This window comes from Zingiber officinale, chromosome 7B (assembly GCF_018446385.1).
Source record: "Zingiber officinale cultivar Zhangliang chromosome 7B, Zo_v1.1, whole genome shotgun sequence".
Taxonomy (NCBI): Eukaryota; Viridiplantae; Streptophyta; class Magnoliopsida; order Zingiberales; family Zingiberaceae; genus Zingiber; species Zingiber officinale.
In genome coordinates, this window is record NC_055999.1 from 93694726 (window position 1) to 93719957 (window position 25232).

The 25232-nt window shown below is 38.6% G+C and overlaps 3 protein-coding genes across 6 annotated transcripts; 2 read left to right on the top strand and 1 right to left on the bottom strand.

The window, feature by feature from the left end:
• Positions 1 to 11816: 11816 nt before the first annotated feature.
• LOC122006324 (40S ribosomal protein S18) lies at positions 11817 to 13785 on the bottom strand. Its single transcript, XM_042561790.1, has 4 exons — positions 13627 to 13785; positions 13391 to 13551; positions 12887 to 13075; positions 11817 to 12102 (listed from the first exon to the last, which is right to left on the bottom strand). Exons 1-4 carry the CDS (start codon positions 13627 to 13629, stop codon positions 11997 to 11999), a joined length of 459 nt encoding a protein of 152 aa, XP_042417724.1. The 5' UTR covers positions 13630 to 13785; the 3' UTR covers positions 11817 to 11996.
• A 198-nt stretch (positions 13786 to 13983) lies between these two features.
• LOC122006323 (FCS-Like Zinc finger 8-like) lies at positions 13984 to 16241 on the top strand. Of its 3 annotated transcripts, none has more exons than XM_042561787.1 (3): positions 13984 to 14317; positions 14751 to 15459; positions 15965 to 16241. In XM_042561787.1, the coding sequence occupies exons 2-3, from the start codon at positions 14765 to 14767 to the stop codon at positions 16080 to 16082; spliced, it is 813 nt and encodes a 270-aa protein (XP_042417721.1). In that variant the 5' UTR covers positions 13984 to 14317; positions 14751 to 14764; the 3' UTR covers positions 16083 to 16241. The 3 variants fall into 3 exon arrangements, with proteins under 3 accessions (XP_042417721.1, XP_042417723.1, XP_042417722.1); XM_042561789.1 differs by having other exon boundaries at positions 13988 to 14317; positions 15980 to 16241; XM_042561788.1 differs by lacking the exon at positions 13984 to 14317 and adding an exon at positions 14324 to 14641.
• Positions 16242 to 17328: 1087 nt separating this feature from the next.
• LOC122006325 (protein NETWORKED 1A-like) lies at positions 17329 to 24847 on the top strand. 2 transcript variants are annotated; one of them, XM_042561792.1, is made up of 5 exons: positions 17329 to 17739; positions 18605 to 18891; positions 19676 to 21354; positions 21840 to 23342; positions 23494 to 24847. In XM_042561792.1, the coding sequence occupies exons 2-5, from the start codon at positions 18789 to 18791 to the stop codon at positions 24577 to 24579; spliced, it is 4371 nt and encodes a 1456-aa protein (XP_042417726.1). In that variant the 5' UTR covers positions 17329 to 17739; positions 18605 to 18788; the 3' UTR covers positions 24580 to 24847. The 2 variants fall into 2 exon arrangements, with proteins under 2 accessions (XP_042417726.1, XP_042417725.1); XM_042561791.1 differs by having other exon boundaries at positions 17332 to 17729.
• The last annotated feature ends 385 nt before the right edge of the window (positions 24848 to 25232 follow it).

Sequence of the window (25232 nt, forward strand, 5' to 3'; positions counted from 1 at the left end):
TGGGTAAGAAGAAGGTAAATCCTAAACTCGTTCAAGTTAATTTAAACACTAACAAGGGTTGTAGGAATAAAGAAACCCAAGGAAAAAGGATGCGTATCATATGCTTCACATGTGGGGAGAAGGGACATTACCACACAAAATGCCCCAAGAAGAGGGAGATCAAGAAGCTTGCGCAATTAAAGAAATGGGAGAAAGAGAAGAAGAAGAAAAGCTCAAGTCAAGGGAGAGCTTCAAGGGTAAGGGAGGTATACCCTAATTTGAAGTGTAATTCAAATTCAAATTCTTATGTTCCCATGCATGTTAGGAAAAATAATGTTAATCATTATATACCCATGCAAAATTTTGGTTTCAAATATCATGATAGGAGTAGGGTAATTATAGATCAAAACCCTAGGAGACCCATTCATGAAAAATCTAGAAATGGTAGACCTAAGGAGACCCAAGGCATTAATCCCAAGAAGGGGAGACATATGCCTAGAAAGGGTAGGTCTAGGAATGTCTAATTTGGACAAATTAACTCTAGGGTTAGGAACCTAGAGAAGGAGAATCAAGCCTTAAGGGGAAAGCTTGATAAGTTAGAACAATTCCTTAAGAGATTCAATGTTTGATCTAAGGAATTAAATATGGTGTTGGGTAGCCAAAGACCCAACCATGATAGATCGGGCTTGGGATACCTATCTAGTCCCTCCAAGGCTAATGAGAGATCATGTGCTAGGGTGACAAATGATCATGGCAAGAGAGAGTCCTCCAAAGCTAAGGGAAAGTCTTATGCTAGGGTTGCATATGACTATAGCAAGGAGAAGCCAATAAATGGCAAGGGAAAGCCATTTAATGGTAAGGAGAAATTAACCAAGGACAAAGTGTCCAAGGTTAAGAAAGTTAGATTTGTAGGCCAAGTATCACCGGAGGTGCACCGGAATGGCCTAGCCATTGTGGATGAGTCACCTAGGGAGGTGGCTAAGGCTAAGAGCTCTAGGGGGAGCTCAAAGAGTCAATTTGGGACCCATGGCCAATGGATCTCAAGTGGGTTTTACTTGGGAGTCTAGGTTAGGTCATGGAATGTGCCAAGTGGTTTGGAGACGGACTTGAGTCTCAAACCTAGGGAATTGGCACACATGGGTTGTGTTTCATGCTTGAAAATATGACATTGGGGTCATATAGCATGATAATTGGTTTTGGATGTATAGATGTCATATAAACCAATGCTAGGGATGCATTGTGGGTTAGTATGGGCAAATACATCAAGAGGAAGCCAAAACTAGGACTTTAGGTCAAGATTCAATTGAACTTTTTAGCTAGTTTTGTGTTTTGTGTAAATCTTGGAATTGGTGATAGATATATTTTTATATATATTTTTTCCAAGTAGATATTGATATAATAGACCTCTCCACAAAATTTGAGGATTTTTGGAGGTCTGTGGAATTTCTGGCGCATTTCTGAAGTTGGTCAGAAAAGGTTGATTTTTCATGAATAGTGTACCAGTCGACTGGTACAGTTACTAGTCGACTGGTAACACTGTTCATGAGCACAGAATGTCTCTGTAAGCTCATTTTCATGGGGGCAGTCGACTGGTACTTCTTGCAGTCGACTGATACCAGTCTGAAAGTGTTTTCAGCACTGGATTTTGACCGGGTCAGCTCATATAGATGTATGGGATCCATGTGGGATACATACATGAGTTTAGGGCCATTTGGATGACAAGTTTTCAATAATTGGGATATTGTTGGAGAACTTTTTGGATGTTAGGCAAAGGGGGAGAAGTAAGGTTTAGTTGGGAAAACCTGAAAGTACCTTTGTGTAGGGGGAGCCTTGGGATAGGTTCTTAAAAAGCTCGTTGTAAAAATCCTAGCTCATGGGGAGCGTAGGTGTAGGGGGAGCCTTGGGATAGGTTCAAATGCATGATGCATTGTTACGGCGGTTGCCAAGTGTGTAACCTTGGCAACGTAAGTCCATTCGGCAGTGTAAGTCCAAGTGTGTAGCCTTGGCAACGTAAGTCCTTTCGGCGGTTGCCAAGTGTGTCACCTTGGTAACGTAAGTCCATTCGGCAATGTAAGTCCAAGTGTGTAGCCTTGGCAACGTAAGTCCTTTCGACGGTGTAAGTCCAAGTGTGTAGCCTTGGCAACTTAAGTCCATTTGTTTTAGCATGTTTATTTGCTATATGTTTTCCCTAACTTAAACGTATTGTCAAACACCAAAAAGGGAGAGATTGTTGGAGCAATACTGATGGTTCGCGGGATCATGTGTTTTGGTGTTTGGGCAAAGGGTTTAAGTTAGGTTCACCCTTGTATTTGATATGTGTATTTGAGTTGTGCAGGTTTGCAGGATACACATATGACTCAGGTTGATGGCTTCGGGTCCGGTGAAGGATGGAGCATCCGAGGGACCGTGGACAAGGCAGCGAGGACAAGGGTCGAGGGAAGCGACTTCGAGGCATACGCGAAGGATGACATTGGGAACGAGCCACGGGCTTGAATGCATCCGAGGGACGAGAGCCAAAGGAAGTAGGCTTGAAGGCAAGAGGTCAAAGCTGCAAATGAAGCGTCAAGTGAGTCATAAGGGTGAGGGTACGAGTGCACGAGAGATTGTACTCGGAGTAAAATCCTAATTCTAGGGTTTTACTGTAGCAGTACTGTAGCGTTACTATAGCAGTACTGTAGCGCTACTGTAGCAGTCGACTGCATGTTTTAGCAGTCGACTGGTGCAGTCGACTGGTGCAGTCGACTGGGGCAGTCGACTGGGGCAGTCGACTGGCAGCGAACAGAATGTCTCTGTTCGCTCGGTTAGTGTGGAATCGAGCCGTTGGGATGTAACGGTCGAATTTCCACAGAGGGCAGTCGACTGCATATTTTAGCAGTCGACTGGTAGGCGGGGTTTTCCAACCCGTGGCCTATATAACCAAACCTTGGAAGCTTGGTTGAGGTTGATGAAATAGAGGTGGTTAACCTCTATTAGTAGTCTACCAGTGCCCTAGCTTCTCAAGAGTCCTTGGTAAGAGTTGTGGTGAGGTTTCTCCACCCACAAGGAGTTAAGTGAGCTAGCCGGAGGTCTTCCAGGGAGCAATCCACAGACGGATAGGGATCGTCCACTTTACGGACAGCCGTGTAGTAGGAGCCTTATCTCCGAACCACGTAAATGATCGTGTAGCTTGGTTTGCATTCTTTCCTTTAGTATTTAGCTTTCTACTTGCTTTGTTTGCATTTCCGCTTGCGCACTAACGTTGTATAAAGAAGCGAGTATTTGGGGGTGTCGTCTATCCAACCCCCCTTCAAGCCGGCCGACCGATCCCCAACAAAACTAACCATCCGTAGGGTAGAAAGAAAAGGACGATCCGCTGCTACCACTGCAACGAAGAAGGGCACATCAAGGACAACTGCCCCAAGCTGAGGAATAAAGACAAGGATAAAGGTAAGAAGACTGTTCAAAAATGCAAGGGATTAAAAGCGATGTGGGACGATACGTCGTCCGAATCAGAAGTCGAAGTCTTCTCCAGTCTTGCACTAATGGCAAGTCATCAAGACAACGACTGCAAGTCAAGCTCTTCCGAAATGAGCATCGATGAAGGGGGAGCCACGTCGGAAGATAGCAGTAGTTCAGGGGGAGAAACGTACAACGAGATCGATAAGGTAAGTTAGGTACGATCTCTACCTTCCGATAAACTATTTAAGTTTATTAAATTGTTAACTAAGGATTGCTGTAAATTAGAAAAAAAAAATTAAGAATTTAAAATTAATATTAGCTAAATCTTGCCCAATAGAAGAATTCGACGAAATTAAATTAGAAAATAAAAAATTAAAAGTAGAAAATGATAATTTAAAAGTACAAGTAAATAACTTGAAAAACCATGCATACTCATCTAATGCCAATGTTAGAAAATTTAACAATTTATATTGCTATTTTAGATATCATAAGGGATAAATTAGAAATATTTTAAAGAAATATGTCCCTAAGAAATTCCTAGTTAATCCAGTTGGTCGGAACCTATATTGGGTTCCTAAGTCTTGCTTAATCTAAATTTTAATCAGATTTAGCGCTTTCAGCGAGAAAATTAAATAGAGAGTTTCTTTATGAGGCTTTGTCTAAGAAAGTGGTTGTTGCTCCAATAACCAAAAAGGTCTAGTGCCTCGCCATGACCTGGAAGCCAAAATATTGAAATAAAATTGTTAATTAACTTTCTGATAAAGCATTAAGGTTGAAATTTAATAATGTTTAAAAAGTCTTTTAAACATTTTTTTTACTTAGAATTTTTTTTGTAAAACTTTTACTTAGAAAAATAAGTTAAAAGTTCTTCTGAAATTAGAAATTTCTACTTAAATTTTTATTTAGAAATTTTTTTCAAAAATATTTTTACAAAATTTCCTAAGTCAGAATTTTTTTTGAAAATTCTCTTACTTAAAGTTTTACTTAGAAAATTCTCTTGCTTAAAGTTTTACATAGAAATCTTTTAACTTAGAACATTTTTTTTGTTGAAAATTATTACAAAATTTTTTCAAAGTTACAAATTTTTTCCCTTAGGGTGCGTTTGGTTCAAGTTATCATGTATAACCTTGGTTATGTGATTACCAGGTAATCACATAACCAAGGTTATGGGGAATAAAACATAACCAAATGTTGTTTGATTCAACCTAGGTAATGCAACAAAAACTTGTTTATTTGAAGATTTTAATGAATACCTTAGTTTAATATTTTACTGTATTACCCTCAGTTACAAAATCAACTATACATATTATTATTATTATTATTTATTTTTTTTATGTTTTTTTAACTTTTCTTTTTCTTGCATATTTTTTTACTTTTTTATGTGTTTTTTTATTTTTTTGTGTTTTTATATTTTTTATATTATTTATATTTATATTTTTTTATTTTTTACATTTTTAAATTTTAATTTTTATTTATTTATTTTTTAAAAAAAATTGTAAATTTTTATAAATTTTTTTTTATTTATTTTTAAAATTTTTAATTTTTTAAAATTTTTAAAAGTTTTTAAAAATTTTTTAAAAAATTTTAAATTTTAAAAAAAAATTAAATTTTTTATTTTTAAATTTATATTTTTTAAATTTTGTTATTTTTAAAAATTATTTATTTTTAAAAATTTTAAAATTTTTTAAACAGTTTTTTATTTCTTTTACATTTTTTAATATTTTTTATATTTTTTCTCTTTTTTTCATATTTTTTCTTATCGGAGGGTATTTTTGGTAAAAAAAATTCGTTAACCCCGGAATCAAGAAAAACCTTAGTTTTCTGAGGTTTTCCGATTCCGGGCTGCATGACCCTTTTGTTGACGTGTCGGGCATGGAACATTACTCGGGAATTATCGAATACCTAAACCAAACAAGGTTTTTGTTGATAACCTTGGATGGATAACCAAGGTTATCATGAATAACCCTGAACCAAAAGCACCCTTAGAGTTTTTTCTTTGAACCCCATTTTTTATGTGATCAAAGGAGGAGAAAGAAAAGTATAAGTCTAGGGGGAGGTAGATCAAAATTCAAATTCTATCTTTTTCTATCTTTTTGCACTTTATTGCAAAATTAGTTAGTTTACTTTTTATGTCTATTTACCCTAGCTTAACTTGGGTTGCTCACATCAAAAAAAGGGAGATTGTTGGAACCCCAAGACAAAGGAAAAGTATAAGTCTAGGGGGAGGTAGGCCAAAATTAAAATTCTATCATTTTCTATCTTTTTACACTTTATTGCAAAATTAGTTAGTTTACCTTTTATGTCTATTTACCCTAGCTTAACTTGGGTTGCTCACATCAAAAAGGGGGAGATTGTTGGAACCCCAAGGTTATTTTGGTGTGATCAACAAGTTAAGTTAGGTCCTGTCAGTTTTTAACCTTGTGTCTAAGTGTGCAGGAGCTTAGGAGCACAGGTAGTCGAGCGGAAGACGCAGCAGGCGAGAAGGACGGAGCGCGGTGCGTCCAAGGGATGAGCAACTGTGGAAGAGTACACCGACGGATGAGAATGAAGCGTGCGGTGATTCCGAGGGACGAAAAGCCGGAGTGGAAGACTGCTCGGGGAGCAAGAGACGCAGCTAGCCAGAAGGTCGGCACGGGGTGCGACCGAGAGACGAAGACTGCGGATGAGTACGCTGGCGGACGAGAATGAAGCACGCGATGATTCCGAGGGACGAGAAGCCGGAGCGGAAGCCTGCTCGAGAAGACCGAAAGTTAGATTCGGGTGAGCCCTATTCCGGATGGCAGAGATCACCCAAGCGAGCGGAAGACTCGGACTGAGGCGAATGGAGTCGGAGCAGAAGACCCGGGCTGAAAAAGTCAACGAGGTTGACTTTCCCACCCGGGGTGCCTGGAACTGTCCTGGGCGCCCGGAACCCTTCCGGGCGCCCGGACCGAAAGTATATCCAGATCTCGGCCAAACCGAGATATGTGCGTTGGGGATAAAGTTTTATCCCCCCAGGGCGCTCAGAACACTTCGGGGCCCTCCGACCAAGGCTATAAATACAGCCTTGGTCCAGAAACTTCAAATCAACTCAAGCAATTCATTTCCAACACTTATACGCTTCATTTCTAGATTAGCTTCTTTATTTTTGCGCTTCACTGCTATAAGAGGCTTCTCCGCCTGAAGGAATATTTAGTGTTACACTTTCCTTGAATTAACAACCTCCCCGGTTGTAATCAAGTAAAAATCCACTTCCCTCTTTTTTCTGTTCTGTTTAGTTAATTTACTTTATGCAAGTGCTAATTAAAGAAAAGTCGAGAAGGGTTTCGTTTTACAATTTTCAGGCTATTCAACTCCCCTTCTAGTCGACCGCTGCGATCCAACAGTGACAGCAGCTTCTGAGCCTGAACCGTAGAAATGGTCGATATACCGTCGTCCCTGATGCCAGTGAAATCCCACGAGGGTTGGTTTGGAGGTCGGAATGTAACCACCCTCGTCTGGCAATAAACCGTGGCATGATATGCAAACAGCCAATCCATGCCAAGGATAATGTCGAACTCGACTATTTCCAATACTAATAAATCAACAATGAGTATCATATTGTCAAAGTCTAACGAGCAACATCTGACCTCCTGAGTGACAGAGTTTAAGAGTCTGACGCGCCCGCAATACCATGTGGAGTCTGTCCCTGACCGACAGGCTCGACTCTAGCAGACATTTCTGGCGACTCCGTCGCCAGAGATTTCAATGTCCTCTTGTATGGTCGTCCTGCACCACGCCTCGACACGGGAACACGTGCATTTCGCATCATATCTGTTAAATTATGACCCAAATATTACTACAAGCATCAAATTTATAAAAATTTACATTTTACCTATTTACCGTCTGGAGATGTTCCATTGTTGTTTAGTCCCCAATTATGACCTCGAAATTCCGAAACAAGAAAATCGATGGAAATCAGTACAAATCCGAAAATAAATACCCAAATTAACTCAAAAATCCAGAACACGAAAAAAAATAGATATCGTAAACCTGCTCTTATACCAAAAATATTGGTATCAGATTGACTCGAAAATCCATAACACGAGAAACATGCATCGTATACTTGCTCTGATACCAAAAATATTATCACGCCCCAGGGGAGTCCCTGCCAAAAAAAATTTCGACGGTATCTCCTCTGTACGAGTGACAATATAAAACTATACTACAGGCCTTGAGGGCCACATATACCTCGACCAACACGGCCGGAACAATAACAATAAAAATACCTAAACAAACCACGTAATTTATATCAAAACAGCCTCCGGTTGTCATCACAATACAAAAGAAATCGAAAACAACATCTAAGCTTACCTCTTCTGTCGATCGGCAGGCGCGTAGCAAAACATAACAAATACAAATCCACCAAGCAAGCAAAAACCCAACCAGTACAATACTTAAAGACAAATCACACAAAATTCAGAGTGTAAAACCGATATAAGTCTGAAACATAGCTCTAAGCAAATAACTAGAAACTCAAAAGACCAATACGAAAAGTCTTGTGACGAGGGGACTAGCAAATGGAACATCCTGATGGCCTCAACCTGAAATAGAAAAATATCAATGGGACGAGTCCAACACTCAGCGGATACCAAGTTGACATGCACAGTAAGAAATAACCAATAGTAACAATTATGCGTACAGTCTCCTAGAATAATAATGGAAAATACAAAACTAAAATGAAAGGAGAAGTTGTATTCACCAGAACCTCCTATTAAGATAATAAGGTCGTCAGACCAAAAATATCATGTCTCCTGTATGCATGTCAATCATATGCATCCACCAAATATGCAGCAAACAAAGTGCAGCAAACATAAACAATAAATGCAATCATGCATATGATGCAAATGACATGGTCACCCCTGACGCTAGTCAGCCATCTCATACACGATGGTGAGATCGAGTGGGTAGGGCTATGACAAATGTGCACTCTGCCATCACTGCTCCTGATGAGTGACCGATTGGACAAGATGTTGTCAGAGTACACCTATCCTCCTACCCCAAATCATAAGTGGGGGAGCTCAATGCTCTCATCTCCTTGAGACAGTTCAGAGGAGGGATCCCTGACGTGCTACCACGCTACGTCACGCTACCCATGAGTGGACCAGCGGAGCACTGACAAAGCAAACTGCCACACACCCTGTCTGATATACCACTAACCCATGAGTGGTTATATGTACAGATCCATGTAACTGTCGATGAGCTCAACAATAATGGAGCTACCAATCGCTCAATATGCAATCATGCAAGATGATGCATGACACTAAGCATGAAAATCCTGACCATATCTACCTCCATAAAACATGTACCAAAAATAGATGGATCAAATACGAAGATCCAGGTATACATGTCAGATATGGTAAATGTCTAGTCCGGTGTATCGTAAGGCATGATTTGTCACTACCTCTATGAGCATATATATAATCATGCAGATATGAATGCAAAACAGGTAAGTAAAAGCAAGCATGCAACAGGTAACTAGTAGTGATATACCGATGCAAATATGAACATAATCATTACTACTTGTTAAAAATTACTATGCATATCAAATGACAATATTTAAAGATAAGTCAAGGTACCCGCCTCAAAAAGTAGAGATCGTCTCCGAAATAAACCCCACGCCGAGACATTCGTCTCGAATCAAAGCCCTGTAACAACATGTATATATATATAATTAAGTCATGCTCGCTGATATCCAATAGCTTAATCAAAATTCCTATAACCAGGAAACCCTAATTTTATTCGTTGATCTCGGTTAATTAAATAAATCGGATCTAACCCGAAGCTTAGATTAGATCCAACCTTTTAACCCTAATTAAATATAACTTAACGGTCAACTAGGGTTAGTTTCCTTAACCCCAATTATCCGTTTAGATTTAAATCTATGCTTAAACCAATTCTACACATGAACAACTGACCTTATCAACTTTCTCCTTTTAACTCCTCAGCCGAAACAAAATCGCCACAGCAGTTTCAAAAAGCCCTGAATCAAAATCAACATATCTGCATCAAGGCATTCAACCCTAATTATCACGAAATATCCACTAGAATCTATCATCCTAAAACTTCTAGCAAGTCAACATAAATTAGCTTAAAATTTACCTAATATAAATCTATCATCTAACCATATAATCCAATTGGGTTAATTATCCCCAATAATTTCACAATCAAAGTGGATTAATTAACCTTAACCCTTCCCTAATCACAACAAGTTAAGCTAAAACATAGATCAATGCCAACACTCACCCGGATCTTAGATGCTCCCTTGTGGGATTCACTGCCGGTGAACCTCGCTGTTGGAAATTGCTAGCCGAAAGTACTTGTTGTCGCAGATTCTTGGCCAAAGCTACACTAAAACTGCAACCAGAGACATCCAACAGGTTAGCACAACATCCTATACCAAATTTAAAACCCAAATCCAACAGACTTACCGTATCTTAGTGCTGGCAGTTTCCCTCTCCGACAGAAACCTCAACAACCGGTTGCAGAAACTAGCGAAGAAGGAATCAACAAGGAAAACTCGGAATTAGGGCTTGGGGTAACAATAAAGACGGGACCACAGTGAGGGAGAAAGGAGAAGAACCAAATCAAGAGCCTCCACTCACCGTTAGGGCAGGGATCATCGACGTTGGTGAGGAGGACCTGGCGATCGTCGGCTGCTCGTGTGGAGGAACGGCGACGCCGGCTGTCAGCACTCGGTGGCGACGACGCGAGTCGGACAAACCTAGGGTTCGGCTGGCGACTCAGAGAAGGAGAGACCGGAACTTGGTAGGGATGGATTGAACAGCGTCAGCACGATTTGGCACGATGGAATCTCTGCGGCGAGGAAGCGATGGGGGCAGAGGAGGGGAAAGTGACGCTAGGGCTTCAGACTTTCTTTTGGGCGAGGGTTATGAACGCGGGGGAGGGGAGAAGAGGAGGCGTCGACAGCAACGATTTGGGGAAGATGAAGAGGCTCGAGAGCAACGGTGGTGGCGAGCTCGGGAGAGGTGGAATTGACGTCGGGCAGAGAGGGAAGGATAGGGCACGGCGTGGAAGAAAGGGAAACAAGTTTCCCCTAGTCCCAATATTTATCCTCGTAACCTACATCATACGATTTTCGAAAAATTACTAAAAAAATTTTAAAAATTCATAAAAATTTCCTTATTGTTATTCGTCCTTTTTTATATATATATATATATATATTTTTTGCATTAACTCCCATATCCATTATAATAAATAATCATATAAATACCAATTGGGTGCGAGTGACGATAATTTAATTTATTGAATAGTTGATAATTAGTCAAATTGTAACTCAAAACATAACAATTATGAATAGCAAACTAAGTTAAATTAAATTACAGGTATCAATTATGAACAATATCACAAAATTAAATTTTATATAAATAAATATTTTAAATTTAATATCAAAACTAACTAACTTAAAGTTTTTATAATAAATCTTACAAAATTGGATAAGTCCTCAAATAATATTTGTTTTGTATTAAATTAATTTAGCATGAGTTGACTGACTAAATGTATATTTAGTTTGTAAATTTTTTAATCTAAAATATAATACTAAAATAATTAATGTTGAATGAAAAATAAAAGAAGTGAAAATAGAATATCATGATTTATGAAAGTTGATTATTTTGTTTATTTTAACTTTAAACCGGTAATATAATATAATATCGAGTTTAATCAAAATTTGAATGTCAAATATACCCCTAGTCGATCGATGCTCGCCTGCCGCCACCGTCACCGCCGATCACCGACCACCGCCAATCGTCATCGATAACTACCGCCATTAGTCGCCAACAGCTGCCGCCGTCAGTCGCTGCCGTCACCAACCGCCGCCGAAAGCTTCGACAGAGGTGCAACAGTCGTCGGTAGAAGTCACGGGATATTTTTATCATTTTATAATAATATAAATTACATTCCTTTTAAAAAAATAATAAATAAAAAATAAAAAAAAATATAATCATCCTTGTAATAAAAAATTACATACATTATATTACCAAAAGTAGTAATATAATCAAGATAATATTACATTACAAATTTGATTACATTACAAGTTCAATTACATTACACCTAACCAAACGTAATCTTAAAAATAAAAAAAAATAATTTATTCTAATAAAAAATATTCAACTAACCAAATATTATTTTTAAAAATAATATCCATACTCATATTCATTCCTCCTTAGTAAATATAAAAATAAATATACAATTCAAATATGTGAAAATTACGTGCATGATGCTTTTAATCATTCAATCAGACGTAGTCAAGAGTTTTGAGAAAAAAATTAATGAGAAAATAGACAAAGCAAAAATATTGAAAATCCACTTATTCATTCTCTAGGTTATAGATTAAACTACCACACGGCGGCACCAAACACTGAACGATCAAACTCAGCTACCAACATAAACATTGCTCAGAATCTGAAAATCCAAAATCAAGAGAAACAAATATGCCATTAAGTCTACAGCATGAAGCTACAAGCTCCGTGCAATCATGACATGGAAGTAAAGATCCAATGGAAACTAAAACAAGCAGAAACAGACAAATAAGATTAAGCTCATCGCTTCTTGGAGACACCAACAGTTTTTCCCCTCCTTCCGGTAGTCTTTGTGTGCTGACCGCGAACTCGAAGGCCCCAGTAGTGTCGAAGTCCTCTGTGATTTCTGCAAAAAAGAATTTCCACACAATGAAAAACTGAAACTAGGCGCTGAGATTGAGTTGCAGTAGACAATGGTAATTGTGCTATTCATTGTTAGATATATAGACAGATGTTTGGTATCCATTTACTTGGTGCCAAGTTAAACTAATAGTGATTGCACCAATGGAGAAAAAATATATAGTCAGATATTTTTGAAGTTCATACTAAAAAGTAGAGAAGCAATGACAATGATTTCAATGTTATTTGTTTACTCTCATAATTGATTCAGAAAACACTGTCTCATGTGGCAATAAATTAGTGAGGTGGATTGAACATTGTTAACAAAATCAAATTTGAATCAACCAACACCACCTTACACTTCCAAAATTTTAATACTACAAAAAAATGCCTTCTTTTTGCTCAAAATTTCAAACCCACACTAAAAGGTCAATCTACAATCACACAATGACTCACACCTAGACATCACTGTTTCCAGTGGCACTAAATCACACGTAGATTAAGCATTGTTCACTAAATCAATTTTGCATCAAGCACCACATCCGACTCAAAGTTACTGGCCCTATTTTATCGAGCAAATCAAATGGCATGCCCTCTCAGTTATATCCTATGGTTATCTAACAATCTCACAGAATAACAAATAATAATTGATACCCATACAATGAACAAATCAACGGAATAACAAGGGTAGGTAGAATGAACAAAATAGACAATGAAAAATAATATACCAAGGAACTAAACTAAATGAATCATTCGACTAAAAGATAATTTTCAGTGTTTAAAAAGCCAACCTTATCTTCTTCAGCCGTTCCAAGTCATCCCTTAGCTTCATGTCCAAAGCATTTGATACAACCTGGGAGTATCGGCCATCTTTGTAGTCCTTCTTCCTGTTCAGAAACCAATCTGGGATCTTGAACTGGCGCGGATTGGCCACAACAGTCATAAGGTTCTCAAGCTCAGCAGCTGAGAGTTCACCAGCTCTACAAATAGTTTGCAGTATCAAACATCAGCACAATAGGTTTAAATAAATTGATTATTTGCTTTATCTGCTGCTATGCCTGTCAACCAGACTGAACAACACCATGGTTAATCAAACAACTTCAATGACCAAGAAATTGCCACAAAGTTATCTCAGACGAAGAAGAGAAAATTCAGCACAAGAATTTTCACCAAAATATGTTACAATATAGACTAATATACCATTCAGAAGAAGTAACAGTGAACCCATATAACCCCTACTCATTGCATCAAAAGTAAATCACGATCGTACCCAAAAAAAAAACTAAAAGGAAAACCTTTTGTTCATATCGACGTCGGCCTTTTTGCAGACAATGTTGGCAAACCGGCGGCCGATACCCTTGATAGACGTGAGGGCAAACATGATCTTCTGCTTCCCATCGACATTGGTGTTGAGCACACGGAGAATGTGCTGGAAATCCTCGTTCGCGACCAGCGACTACGGATCCACAGATCACAGAAAAGAGACATCAGTCACTATGTGTGAAAGAGAAGAATCGAGAGGCAAACCAACCATGGCGACGTCCACGTCTAGGGTTTCTCGCCTCGCCGCTGCTACTGCCACAGCCCTCGCACAAGCAAATGCGTCGACCGAGGGAGGCGAAGGGGAGGCGGCGGCCTTATGAAGCCAATGAAACAAAACGCAAACCGAACCCTAGATGGAGATCGGACGGCAAACGATTCACGGTTCTTAATGGGCTATTAATGGGCCTTAGGGATTTATTACAAAGAACACGAGGACAGTTTTGACAAATTTCCCTATTTCTTCCCTGCCACTGCCAGGCGGCCATCTGTTACGGAGTTATTATAATCACGAAAATTATTCGGCGAGAAAATAATAACTACCACATTAATTTCAATCGCAATCGACAAAAAGCTAAAGATCGCGACAGTAATGGAGGATATGGGAGAGGAAAAACATGGCGTCAGGTGAGGGCGGTTTTGGCGAAGGCAAATGCATCCCAGTAACCACTCTTCTCTTCTCGCCGTGCTTCTCCAGCGCACCCCACGCCCTTTAAATACGACCCCCTCTTCCTCTCCTGCTCCCCGCTCGCATAGCAAGCGCAAGCGCCAACACTCTCTCTCCGTTCTCTTGGAGTGGAGGACGGAGCGGAAAGCAGCGACCTTGGCATCGATTTCGCTGTCGGAGTGGTGGGGTTTTCCCCAATCGGAAGCGGAAAGGAGTCACCTGCTGGAACTTTTAGGTGGAAATCGAACCTAAGCGTAAAGAAGCAATTTTTTCTCTAAGTAGTTCCCTTTTGCCCATCAGCGGAAAGGAGCCATCTTCTTGAACTTTTACGTCAAAATCGAACCATTTTCTCGCGTTTCATAAGCAGGCTTTACCTGTTTCTCGTCGTCAAAATCGGATTTTTTTTTTTTTCCTTTCTTTTTTCGTGTTTTTCAGGCTCTTGTTTGGTGTTCTATGGCGTGTGATCGTTTACTCACGCAAACAAAGGGCAGAGTTTGACCTTCTGTTTCAGTTCGATTTTTTGTTCCGAATATTGTAGAGAATCTGACGCACATATCTTGTGAGTTCGATTTCACTCATCTTTGTTTTTATTTGATTCTGAAACTGTTTTGTTAATCAACAAGAAGAATCAGAAATCAGAATCAGTCCCTCATACCTTTTCTTTTCAGATTAAGGATTTAGCATGCTGAAGAGAAGATCCAGATCAGTTGGTGGCAAGCAGGGATTGATGATGTCTGATTCCAATTCTCCTCTATCTCCCTCTGCAAGCAAGACCGTTGCTTCGTCCCATTTGCTCCTCCGGAGCTTCTCTTCCAAGAGATTTGCAGACATCGAAGCCGCCATGAGCCCGACCTCCATACTCGAAACCAGGCCCTTTTCCTCCTCTGCGAACCTCATGCAGCCAAAGAAGCCTCCTTTTGATTCCATTGAGCCCATTGGCCTTGGTATTGTGGATGCCCTCAACGGGGAGAAGAACTCTCAGCGCCGAATGGTTGTGTTCGGGCCACAGTTGAAGATTCAGATTCCCACCGTTGCCTCCGTGGAGTTTCCGAATTCCCCGATCGAGTTCGGGGTCAAGAACAAGGAGTCCCAATTGGCACTCTTCTCCCCTGCCCGGATATCCTCCGGCCATGAGGTGCCTGCTGTCTCTAGGTCCATCTCCATGAGCGAGATGGAGCTCTCCGAAGACTACACGCGCGTGATTTCCCACGGGCCGAATCCGAAAACCACTCACATCTTCGATAATTGCATCCTAGAGCCCTGCATCGATGAATCCATTGCCGCCGCGGCGAAGGAGAACTCTGCAGATGAATTTTTGACTTCTTGCTATGCATGTAAGCAAGTTCTTGGACCAGGAACAGACATCTTTATGTATAGGTCAGTGTTCTTCAATCTTTTACTCAGTTTTCGCATAAATTGCATGATTCCTAATCCTATTATACAAAAAATATATTCTCTTGCGGAGATTTTTCTTCCAATGATCAAAAGAATTGTTAACCTAACAATTAAACTCCAAGTAAACTAAACTGTGAGTCCTTGTTCTTATGTTATGGTACTGTTATTAAACAAACTGTTCTTGGTTAAATTCTGTGATAATTCAATTGATTCCACTGCTTAGTGATTGAGACATATGATTCCTTGTCACTTCCACGCCAGGATTAGACACCACTCTTCTTGTTCATTGTAAGGTATTAGGCGATGCACTTGTAGCTATTGGGGTCCCCAATCTCTGTAGAGCTTCTTTTTGGAGAGTGACCTAGACCTACCTCTTGTTCCATCTTATCCAAACATTTTGATTCAGTGATGTATAAAATTTCTTCCTTTGTGTTTTTGCATTTGGATGCAACTTGGGTTGGAGCTTTGTCCTATTGTCATACCTCAGTAATGTTTCTTTCAGAGGCGAGAAATCATTCTGCAGCACCAATTGTCGGCACCGCGAGATGCTTATCGACGAAGGTTTGTTCAAGAATCCCTCGGTAGATTCATCGCCGATGAACTGAACGACGATTATGATCCTGAAGAAGTGCAAATCCTTATTTCCGCAAACTTAAATCTAAAACAGTCTTACTGAGAGCTGCTGGCTCATTTTTTGCATCCATCTGGGTGTGTTTTTTCTGTGTGTATTTTTGGTTTTAATGGAGGAAAATTTTTGAAAAATATGTGTTTGGATCATGCAACTGTTCATGGCTCTGAGAGGCTTATCAAGAACAATGGAGAGATCATGAATACTATTTTCTTTCCTTTTGTGTCATAATTTTGTTTACTATAAAGAACAATGGAGAGATCATGAATAGTGAATCGAATAAGACGACATAGGGAGGGACCTTATGGAAAAGAACATCTCAAATAGTTCTTGAGATGCATAGTGACATTTGAACATCGAACCTTATGGAAGGACATTAGACAATACACTTTTTAAATTGTTATGAATAAATAAATATTACCACTTGATGAATTTATTTTTTTTAAGATGGAGTTGGTGCCTACGAATAGCGAGAGAGACAAAGGAGTGCAAAAAAAATAGATATTATTTTTTTGAAAAAATATAGAATATCTAAGATGCTGTTTTCTATTAATATTTTTTTAAAAAAAAATATAAGCTCATCGTGCTAACACTGTTTAGAGAAAAAAAAAATGTGGCTAGAGATTAAATATCTGGATTAAAAAAAAAAATCTTTCATACTCTAGACTTCCTTGTTCAAGGAGTCCAATCAAACTCTCCTACTCGTACATTTCCATCTCACATGAGTTAAAAGAAAAACAATCTACTTTCAAAATTAATAAATTAGAATATCTGAATTATCAAATAATAAGAACAATAATAATAATGTGGCTAGAGATGCGTATCTTTTTGTTTCTCAGAAAGAAAAGGAAGCAATACATTACAAAAAGGGGTGTTTGGGAGGAGACAAAGATAATAATAATGATTTGTTCTTTCAAAATTTACATAGATAATAATAGAAATATAATAGAGAGAGAAAAGTGGAAGGAAGAATAAAAAATAAAGGCGAAAGTGACAGGGAGGGTGTCAGCCATTAGTCGGTGCTTGAGGGCCCATTTATTTTTATTTATTTATTTATTTATTATTATTAATATTTTAAGGTGTAATTGTAGGGAGTAGTGGACATGCTAAAACGGGGCCATCCCTAAATTGATCCACCTATTTTCTTACCGTGCCGAATCAAACCTGGCCCGGTCTAGACATGACCCAAGTCTAAGCCGAGTTGAGTAAGCAGCGAACCGGATCTCGGAGGGGCACGATCCGTTGGGAGCGGGGGGAGGCAGGGAAGGACGCTGCTTCATTACGCTCATTAACTTTCAGTGGCGTACTTGCAACACGGCGTGGAAAAAAGAATTGCTCCATGAATGCGAGAATGGTGGACGCTTCTTCACTCATCGCGTCGTTAGACTGTTCTAAGCAGTGATCGCAATCGCATCTCCAGCAAATCCACCGAACTAGCCTACCAAATCCTTCGGCATTTCGCCTCTTTTTTTTTTGTCTCTTTCTCTTTTTTTTTTTTTTTTGTCTTTTGTTTGGAAGATGAGCAGCAGAGAGATGGGATGAATCTGGATGGGAAAAGCAGCTGGATCTGGAAGAGCAGCTGCTGGATGATTGGCTTCGGGGGGATGTGCGGTTTATGCTCATGGTATGATCATGTAAGCTTGGGTTTGTTGTGTGATTTGAGCTTCCCTCTTTCCCGTCGGCGATCGATTTGTATTCGAGGGTTTTTGGCATTCTCTGATGCTGACGTCCTTTTATCTTTTGAAGAAAAAAAGGAATGCTACTTCTCCTCCTCTGTGATCGAGTTCTTAGATAAAGTTGCCCTAGATCTCCAGTCTCGCACGAGCATTTTTGGTGTTTCCAACGGCTGATTATCTTTCCTTGATTTCTGGGAGCTTTGATTTGCGTACTTTTATGTTTTATTTTTTGAAAAAAAAAAACAAGTTTTTCCTCGATTAGTTAGTTCCATGATTAAGTGTTTACAAAGTTGCACAGCAAGATCAAGTAGAATATTTAACTTCATTGCATAATCTTAAAGGTTGGAAAATAATTTATTTGTGTAAAAATATTTCTTGAGACGAATTTTACAGGAAGATGATTATATCTTTGTTCATTTGGCTGTGATGATTGCCAGATCAGGTAATGGGGGCCAAACAATGAAAAGCGTGAAAAAAAAATAAACTTTTCTATCAAACATTTTATATGAAACAAACAAATGATCTCCTAATGTGTTCATTATTTGTTGCGAAAACTGGTGTGTTATATTGCCTAAGAAGATTGGTTGCTACTTCTCAACTTCAAGGTTAGAGAACAAATCATTTTCATCATTTTCTATTTTTTTTTATCTATGATTGATGTCTTTTACGTTACTGATCTGTGCATTTACTTTTATGGTTGGTGTTGATGGATGAATTTATTGTTTTTAAGTATCAACTCGATCTCAACTTTGTCTCAATCTCTCGTAGCTGATACTAATTTTGTACTCCCTAATCAGACTGTTTTCTATTATGTTTTACTCAGGTGGTTCTATAAGGTATGAAGTTGGAAGAGCATGTGCTTGCTTCGTAAAAATCTTGTATGATTGACTTGTGCCAATGAAACTGATCTTCTTCGGAGTTGGAAATCTTTTGAAGACGTGAACATTTGTGAGATTGAAGAAGATAGGGGAAGATAATAGTTGCCTTGGTGGCTGTCATCACTCATCATGGCAACATTGGCAGATACTCAATCCAAACGCATGTATTCATGGTGGTGGGATAGCCATATCATCCCCAAGCACTCCAAATGGCTGCAGGATAATCTTGCAGGTAAGGTTTTTGATTCTCTTCTTTGTCTTGGTTGAGTGAGAATTGATGCATTTTATACGTTATTGAATTGAGCTATATTTATTGATAGTCATGTTCATTGATAATCGAGCTTTGTATAATGATAAATTTCCAAAATTATTGGAGCATGATTTGATTCAGGAGCATGTAAGATCCCGCTAAATGTAGTTCATGATAGAATATCTTCTAGTAGTCTGGGATCTCGAGTGAAGACAAGAAACAAGGTAGGGGCAACAATGGACAAGGAAGGAAATATGGGTAGGGTATTGGTGAACAAGGGAAAGGATAGATCAATTGAACTGGTGTTAGGGTTGGGACTCACGGCACCATGTGGGATGGATGAGCTAGAGAAGGAGACCAGGAATGGAGTCAAGAAGGGCAAATCTGCAACAAAGAAGAATGAGTTTCGTTTGCTACAGTGGATCTTCTTTCTCAGTGAGGAAGGAGGTCACTACAAGCACTAGATCCCCTGAATTGTAGAACAGTTTATTGATCTGGTAGAGTATACAAAGACCAAACAAGAACTGCAAGTTGTGCGAAGACCAGCATGAATTAAAAGACAATCCATATATTTGCATAAGGAAGTGAGTGCGAGGGTAACTATTCCTACTGGATTATATTACAAAATGGATATTGATTTATTATCCTTCTTAAAATTCAGTAATAGGAAAAATAGTTTGCCAAGAAGATCATTTGAGTTTTTGTGTCCTTTTGGGATTCATTGTCCAATGCTAATGATGAACACCATTTACACTTACCTGTGCAGATATAGATGACAAGGTCAAAGCCATGATCATGCTTATAGAAGAAGATGCTGATTCGTTTGCGAAAAAAGCAGAAATGTATTTCAAGAAACGTCCTGAGCTTATGAAACTGGTTGAAGAATTTTACCGTGCCTACCGTGCATTGGCAGAACGATATGACCATGCAACTGGGGCACTTCGTCAGGCTCAACAAACTATAGCTGAAGCATTCCCTAATCAAATTCCATTTGACTTGTTTGATGAGTGTCTATCCCTGTATGCAGACACAAATATTCCTGAAATGACTCAAGGAAATTTGAATGCACATATTGATGTGGACAGTGATCTTTTTGGATTGTCATTGCATCATGACACAACTTTTACAGAGAGTGGGGAAACCAAAGTTTCAGAGTACAAATTACTTCAGAAAGAAATAATGAGGCTGTCGAATGAAAACCAGGAGCTGAAGAAGCAAATTAGTTTGGAATCAGCACGTGCCGATAAAAATGAAGGTGAAGTTCAATGCCTAAAAGAGACCTACTCCAAGCTAAAATCTGAAAAAGAAGAATCACTTGCTCGATATCTGGAATCCATGACAAGAGTATCTGATTTGGAAGATGAAATATCATTCACCAAAGCTGATCTTAAGAAACTTAATGATGAGATGATCTTGGGAACTGCAACTTTAAACAGCACTGAGGAACAGAGGGTTGCTTTGGAGAAGGCTAATCGATCTTTACATTCAGAAGCTAGCATCCTAAAGAAGAAAATAGAACATCAACAGGAGGAGCTTAACAAAAAGGGTATGGAGCTGAAAATCCTGAATACTTCCTTACAAGATACAGATCAAAGAAAAGTGGAGGTTGAGATTGATTGCCAATCAATGAAAAGGAAGCATATTGATACCCTTGAAGTGATGAGGCATCTTGAACTGGAGCTCGAAATGGAAGTTAAGAGACTGAAGGATATGGGTGAAGAACTTAAGAAGGTCAGTGAGGAGAATGTCAGACTGTGTGAAGAGCAGTTTTCGTCTTCTCTTAAAATAATGAGTCTGGAAGATGAAATAACATTCTTGATGGATTTGAAAAGGAAACTTGAAGATGAAGTTGATCTTCATATCGATGAAAAGGAAGCTCTTCAGATACAACTTGATTGTCTGACGCAAGAAAGAGATGATTTGGTAGATAAGTGTCATGCACTTACAGATGAACTTCAAGCGGTTAGTTTAAATGTAGAATCCCTTCAGACATTGATAAAGGATTTGAGGGATGCAAACCTTAAACTGAGGGACTCAATCATGGAAAATGAGGATAAAATAAATCTTTACTTGCTTAATCTAAACAATATGCAAACAACGTCGAAGAAGATTCAAGTACTGGAAGGTACACTTTTGCATGCAAATGGTGAATTGGAGAGATTAAGAACGAAGGTAAACAAATTAGAAGATGGCTCTGCTCATCTGCGAGGTAGAATATCTATCCATCTTGCTGAAAAGGCATCGATTTTGTCACACTTGGAGGTTGCAAATCAGAAAATTGAGAAGCTTTCAAAGAAAAATGCATTCTTAGAGATCTCTCTATCTGATACGAATGTTGAACTTGAGGATTTGAGAAGAAAGTTGAGGGTTGTAAAAGAATCCTGCAAGACTCTTGATGATGAGAAATCATGTCTTCTTTTTGAGAAGAGTACTCTCATAACACAGGTAAACATATCTTCAGGAAGCTGATTAAGGTATCTAAACATACTAATCCTTTTTTCCACTCTTATTCTGGAATTATTTCGTGATTGATTTTGTGGCTATGCCAACTGCAGTTTAATACCAAAATTTGTTTGCATCATGTAGAAACATGTACATAAAATAGTGTAATAAATAAATATGAAAAATGGTAAGATTGACGTGGGATTACTGAATAATTAGGTGAAGCTCAAAGTCACTTAGACAAACTCAATAGTTAGGGAAGTTGATCAATTAGACTTGATGGTGTCTCCAAAGAAACCCTATTTAATGTTACTAAAATTAATTTAAGAGATTTGGATATTCTTAACACATGAAAAAAATAGCTTAACAGGTTGAGTATAATTGGTGATATAGTCTTGTATGAACTTAAATGAGGGATAAGATACATAAAACTGATTACAGATAGTTGAGACTAATACAACTTGTTGCCACTATTTTCACTTTATCAGGTGGAAAGCTTTAAACAGAATCTACAGAAATTGAAAGGCCAGTATTCTGAGATGGAGAAAAATGGCTCTAACCTAGAGAGGGAAAAAGATTCAATCCTTCAACAAATGTCAAAACTGCAAGAGTTATTAATCATGGAAAAAAATGAACACAATACCAATCTTCAGTCTAGCAAAATTCAGCAGAGTGCATTAGAAAATCAGGTATCGCTCCTCCATGAACAAGCTAGGGGATGGGAGGAGAATTTCCAAGTGGAACAACACCAAATCGTAAGTGCTCAGATTGAAATTTTCATATTGCAGAGATGCTTATGTGACATGAGAAAGGAGAACTCCGATTTATCATGTGCATCTCAAAAACAGGAATATGACTTGAGATGTGCAGAGAAGCTTATCTCAAAGCTTGAGCAGGAATGCTCGACACTTGAGAGAAAGGTAACATCTTTAACAGAGCATAACAGGAAAGTAAGGGACTGGATACATGTAATAATAAGATCACTGAAGATGGATCTGGAGCATGTTGGTTTAGACGATAGCAAAGATGAATTAGTTTTACAGCTTATTTTGCATGAATTGAAGCAAATGCAACAGACTATTTCAGAGGTCCAGGATGAAAAGCAACAATTGTTTCAGGAGAAATCCATTGCCATCAATCTTCTACAGCAGTTAGGGAACTATGTAACAGATATGAGAGAAGAAAAGACTCTTCTTGAGAGAGAATCTGAAGAGCGAGCAGAAAATTTTACCCAGATAAAATGCAAGAATGATGAAATCCTTGAGATGAGCGAACTTTTAAAAAAGGAGATGCAGACAAGCAACCAACGAGAGGAAGCATTGAAAGTTGAAGTGGATTTGCTATTCAGACAGCTTACTTGTCTACAAGAATCTCACAGCACATTACAAACCAATTCCTTTAAGGTACTGGAGGAAAATACTTCTCTTTGCAGGAAGCTACATAACTTGATAGATGATGGCAAACTGGAAGAGGAGAACAATGTTCTTATGGAGTTTATTGCTCTGGACTGCCTTTCCGTAGTGTGTAGGAGTCTTATCTCGGAGAGAGATTCAGCAATCAATCTGTTGAGTACTGAAAACCACAACCTCTGCTTCATGAACAGCAAGCTTGAAGCGGAGAACAAGATTGTCAATGTGAAAATAATAATGCTTGAAGATGAAAACACACATCTGAAGGATTTTTCCTCTAACTGGAAAGAGTGCAGAGGAGATTTGCTAGAAGTCCAGTATGAGGTCAATCATGCTAGAATTATTACTGCAAAAGAACAAATGGAGATTTTTGAAGAGGAAATCGCCGTAAAAGATTCAACCATTCAGGAGTTGGAGAAAAAGAATTTTATCCTTGAAGGGGAAAGTACTCGACTAAGAACTGACTTGAATGAGTATTCTCTATTTTTGGAGTCTTTATGGGATGACATTGCTATCCTAGAAGATCTTACACTTTCCCTTGTGAAGCGATATTCTACTTCAATACATTCTACAAAAGACAAGGTATCTTCACTCTTTCCTTTGATGAAGTGAAAAATGTATTATTAGTTTCATTTAAACAAAGCTCTTTGATGTGTCCATAATACTGCAGTAAGATTTCTAAGAACTAAACAAAATAGATTCTGGATGTCTGACGATACAATCGTGTATTCAGGATGATCAATATCAGTCTTCTCCTTATATCAAGAGGAGCCAAGAACATAAGGAAGAATATGGTGCCACTGGACCTATAGGAACTCAAAAACTGCAAGATTTGCACAACAAGGTGAAACTGCTGCAGGAGGCAGTGATGGATACGGGCAATGTTGTAGTGCTCGAACAATTAGATTCAAGTGCTAGTTTGGATGCTGCATGGAAAGAGATTGAAGCATTAAAAATGAAGAGAGTCTCCAACAATGACATCGCTAGATCAAAATATAAACAATACATGAGTGGCATGCAGCTCGATATTATTTTGAATTCTTCACGGTACAAGAAGGATTTTCTTTCTCGCAGACTAAGAAACTCTAAAAAGGCTGGTGAATCCACAGAACTAAGGGGTAAATACGAAGAGGGGTGCAGCACTCAGAATCAGAAAGGTTCTGTGCTAATCAAGGACATGTCATGCTACCAAACTGAAGAAGTGGAAGGAAAGTACACACATTCAGATGGACTGATATTTGAGAAAGAGTGCATTGACAAGCTAGAGCTCCCAAAAAAGGCAGAATCTCACCATGATTGGCACGGAAAGGTCTTAGATAGACTCTTTTCTGATGCTCAGAGGTTGTTGCTTCTGCAAGCAAGCATAAAAGAATTGCAGAAGAACATGGAGGAAACTGAAAAGATCAACCAGCCTACTAGATCAGAGTTCAATGCTCTCAACGCACGGTTGAAAGGTGCTGAGGGAACCATCTTGGAGCTCATTGAAGTGAATGGTAATTTGATGAAAAAAGTAGAGGACTTTTCTGCATCTCTTGCCGATGAGCCAGGGAAAAAGGCTAGCGGCAGCAGAAGGAAGAAGCAGATCTCTGACTGGGCGCAAAAGGTATCCCAAAAAATTGGAAAGTTGGAATTAGAGATGAAGAAAATTCAATATGGTCTGCTGAAATCTGAGGATAGACATGCAAATAAAAGAATGAGAATGATCAAACGAAGAACTGGAATTCGTTTAAGGGAATATATCTATGGAAGGAGAAAGAGCAGGAGACAGAAGGAAGGTGCTTCCTGTGGCTGTTTGAGGCCAGCAGTGAACAGCGACTAACCTCTTCCATGCTCAGTTTTTAATGGCTCTATATGCTCTGCTTGACGTAGTTATGCTGAAGTGACTAGTTTAAGAGTTTGTATATGGTGGCTTTCCTGGTGGCAAAACATATAATATATACGGTGGCTTTCCTGTTTTGGAAGAAAGTAGTGAAGCTTAATTATCTATATTTAATGATTTTATGTTTACATTAATCGATATCACTGTTATAAATCTTGTACTTAATGATATTAATGAATCATGGTCTCCCTAATGGATCCTTCATCTATTTTCTCCTTGTATTACTGAGCTATTCATTTTCATGCTGGAAATTGTTCTGCAGGGTTATCGCAGTATAATTAACAACATCCTTCAGAATTCAATTACTTCTTGAAATTTATTTATTTTATAAAATATCTCTCTAAACTTTAAGATTGTTAAATTGCTCTGAAATTTGTTAAACTTTAGTCAGCTTACGCTCCTCCGATCAGAATCATGCAAATTTGAGTGAGTGATTAATTCTGTGTTTCTCACGAGGGAAAAAAGAGAACACAGACCTTATGGCTAGAAAATATTCTTCTAATTTATATTTCATTTGAGTGAAAGAAAACGAGTTTCACTTCTCGTTTTTTTTCCTGGCAGGAAATTTTTTTGAAAGATTTAAAAATTAAAAC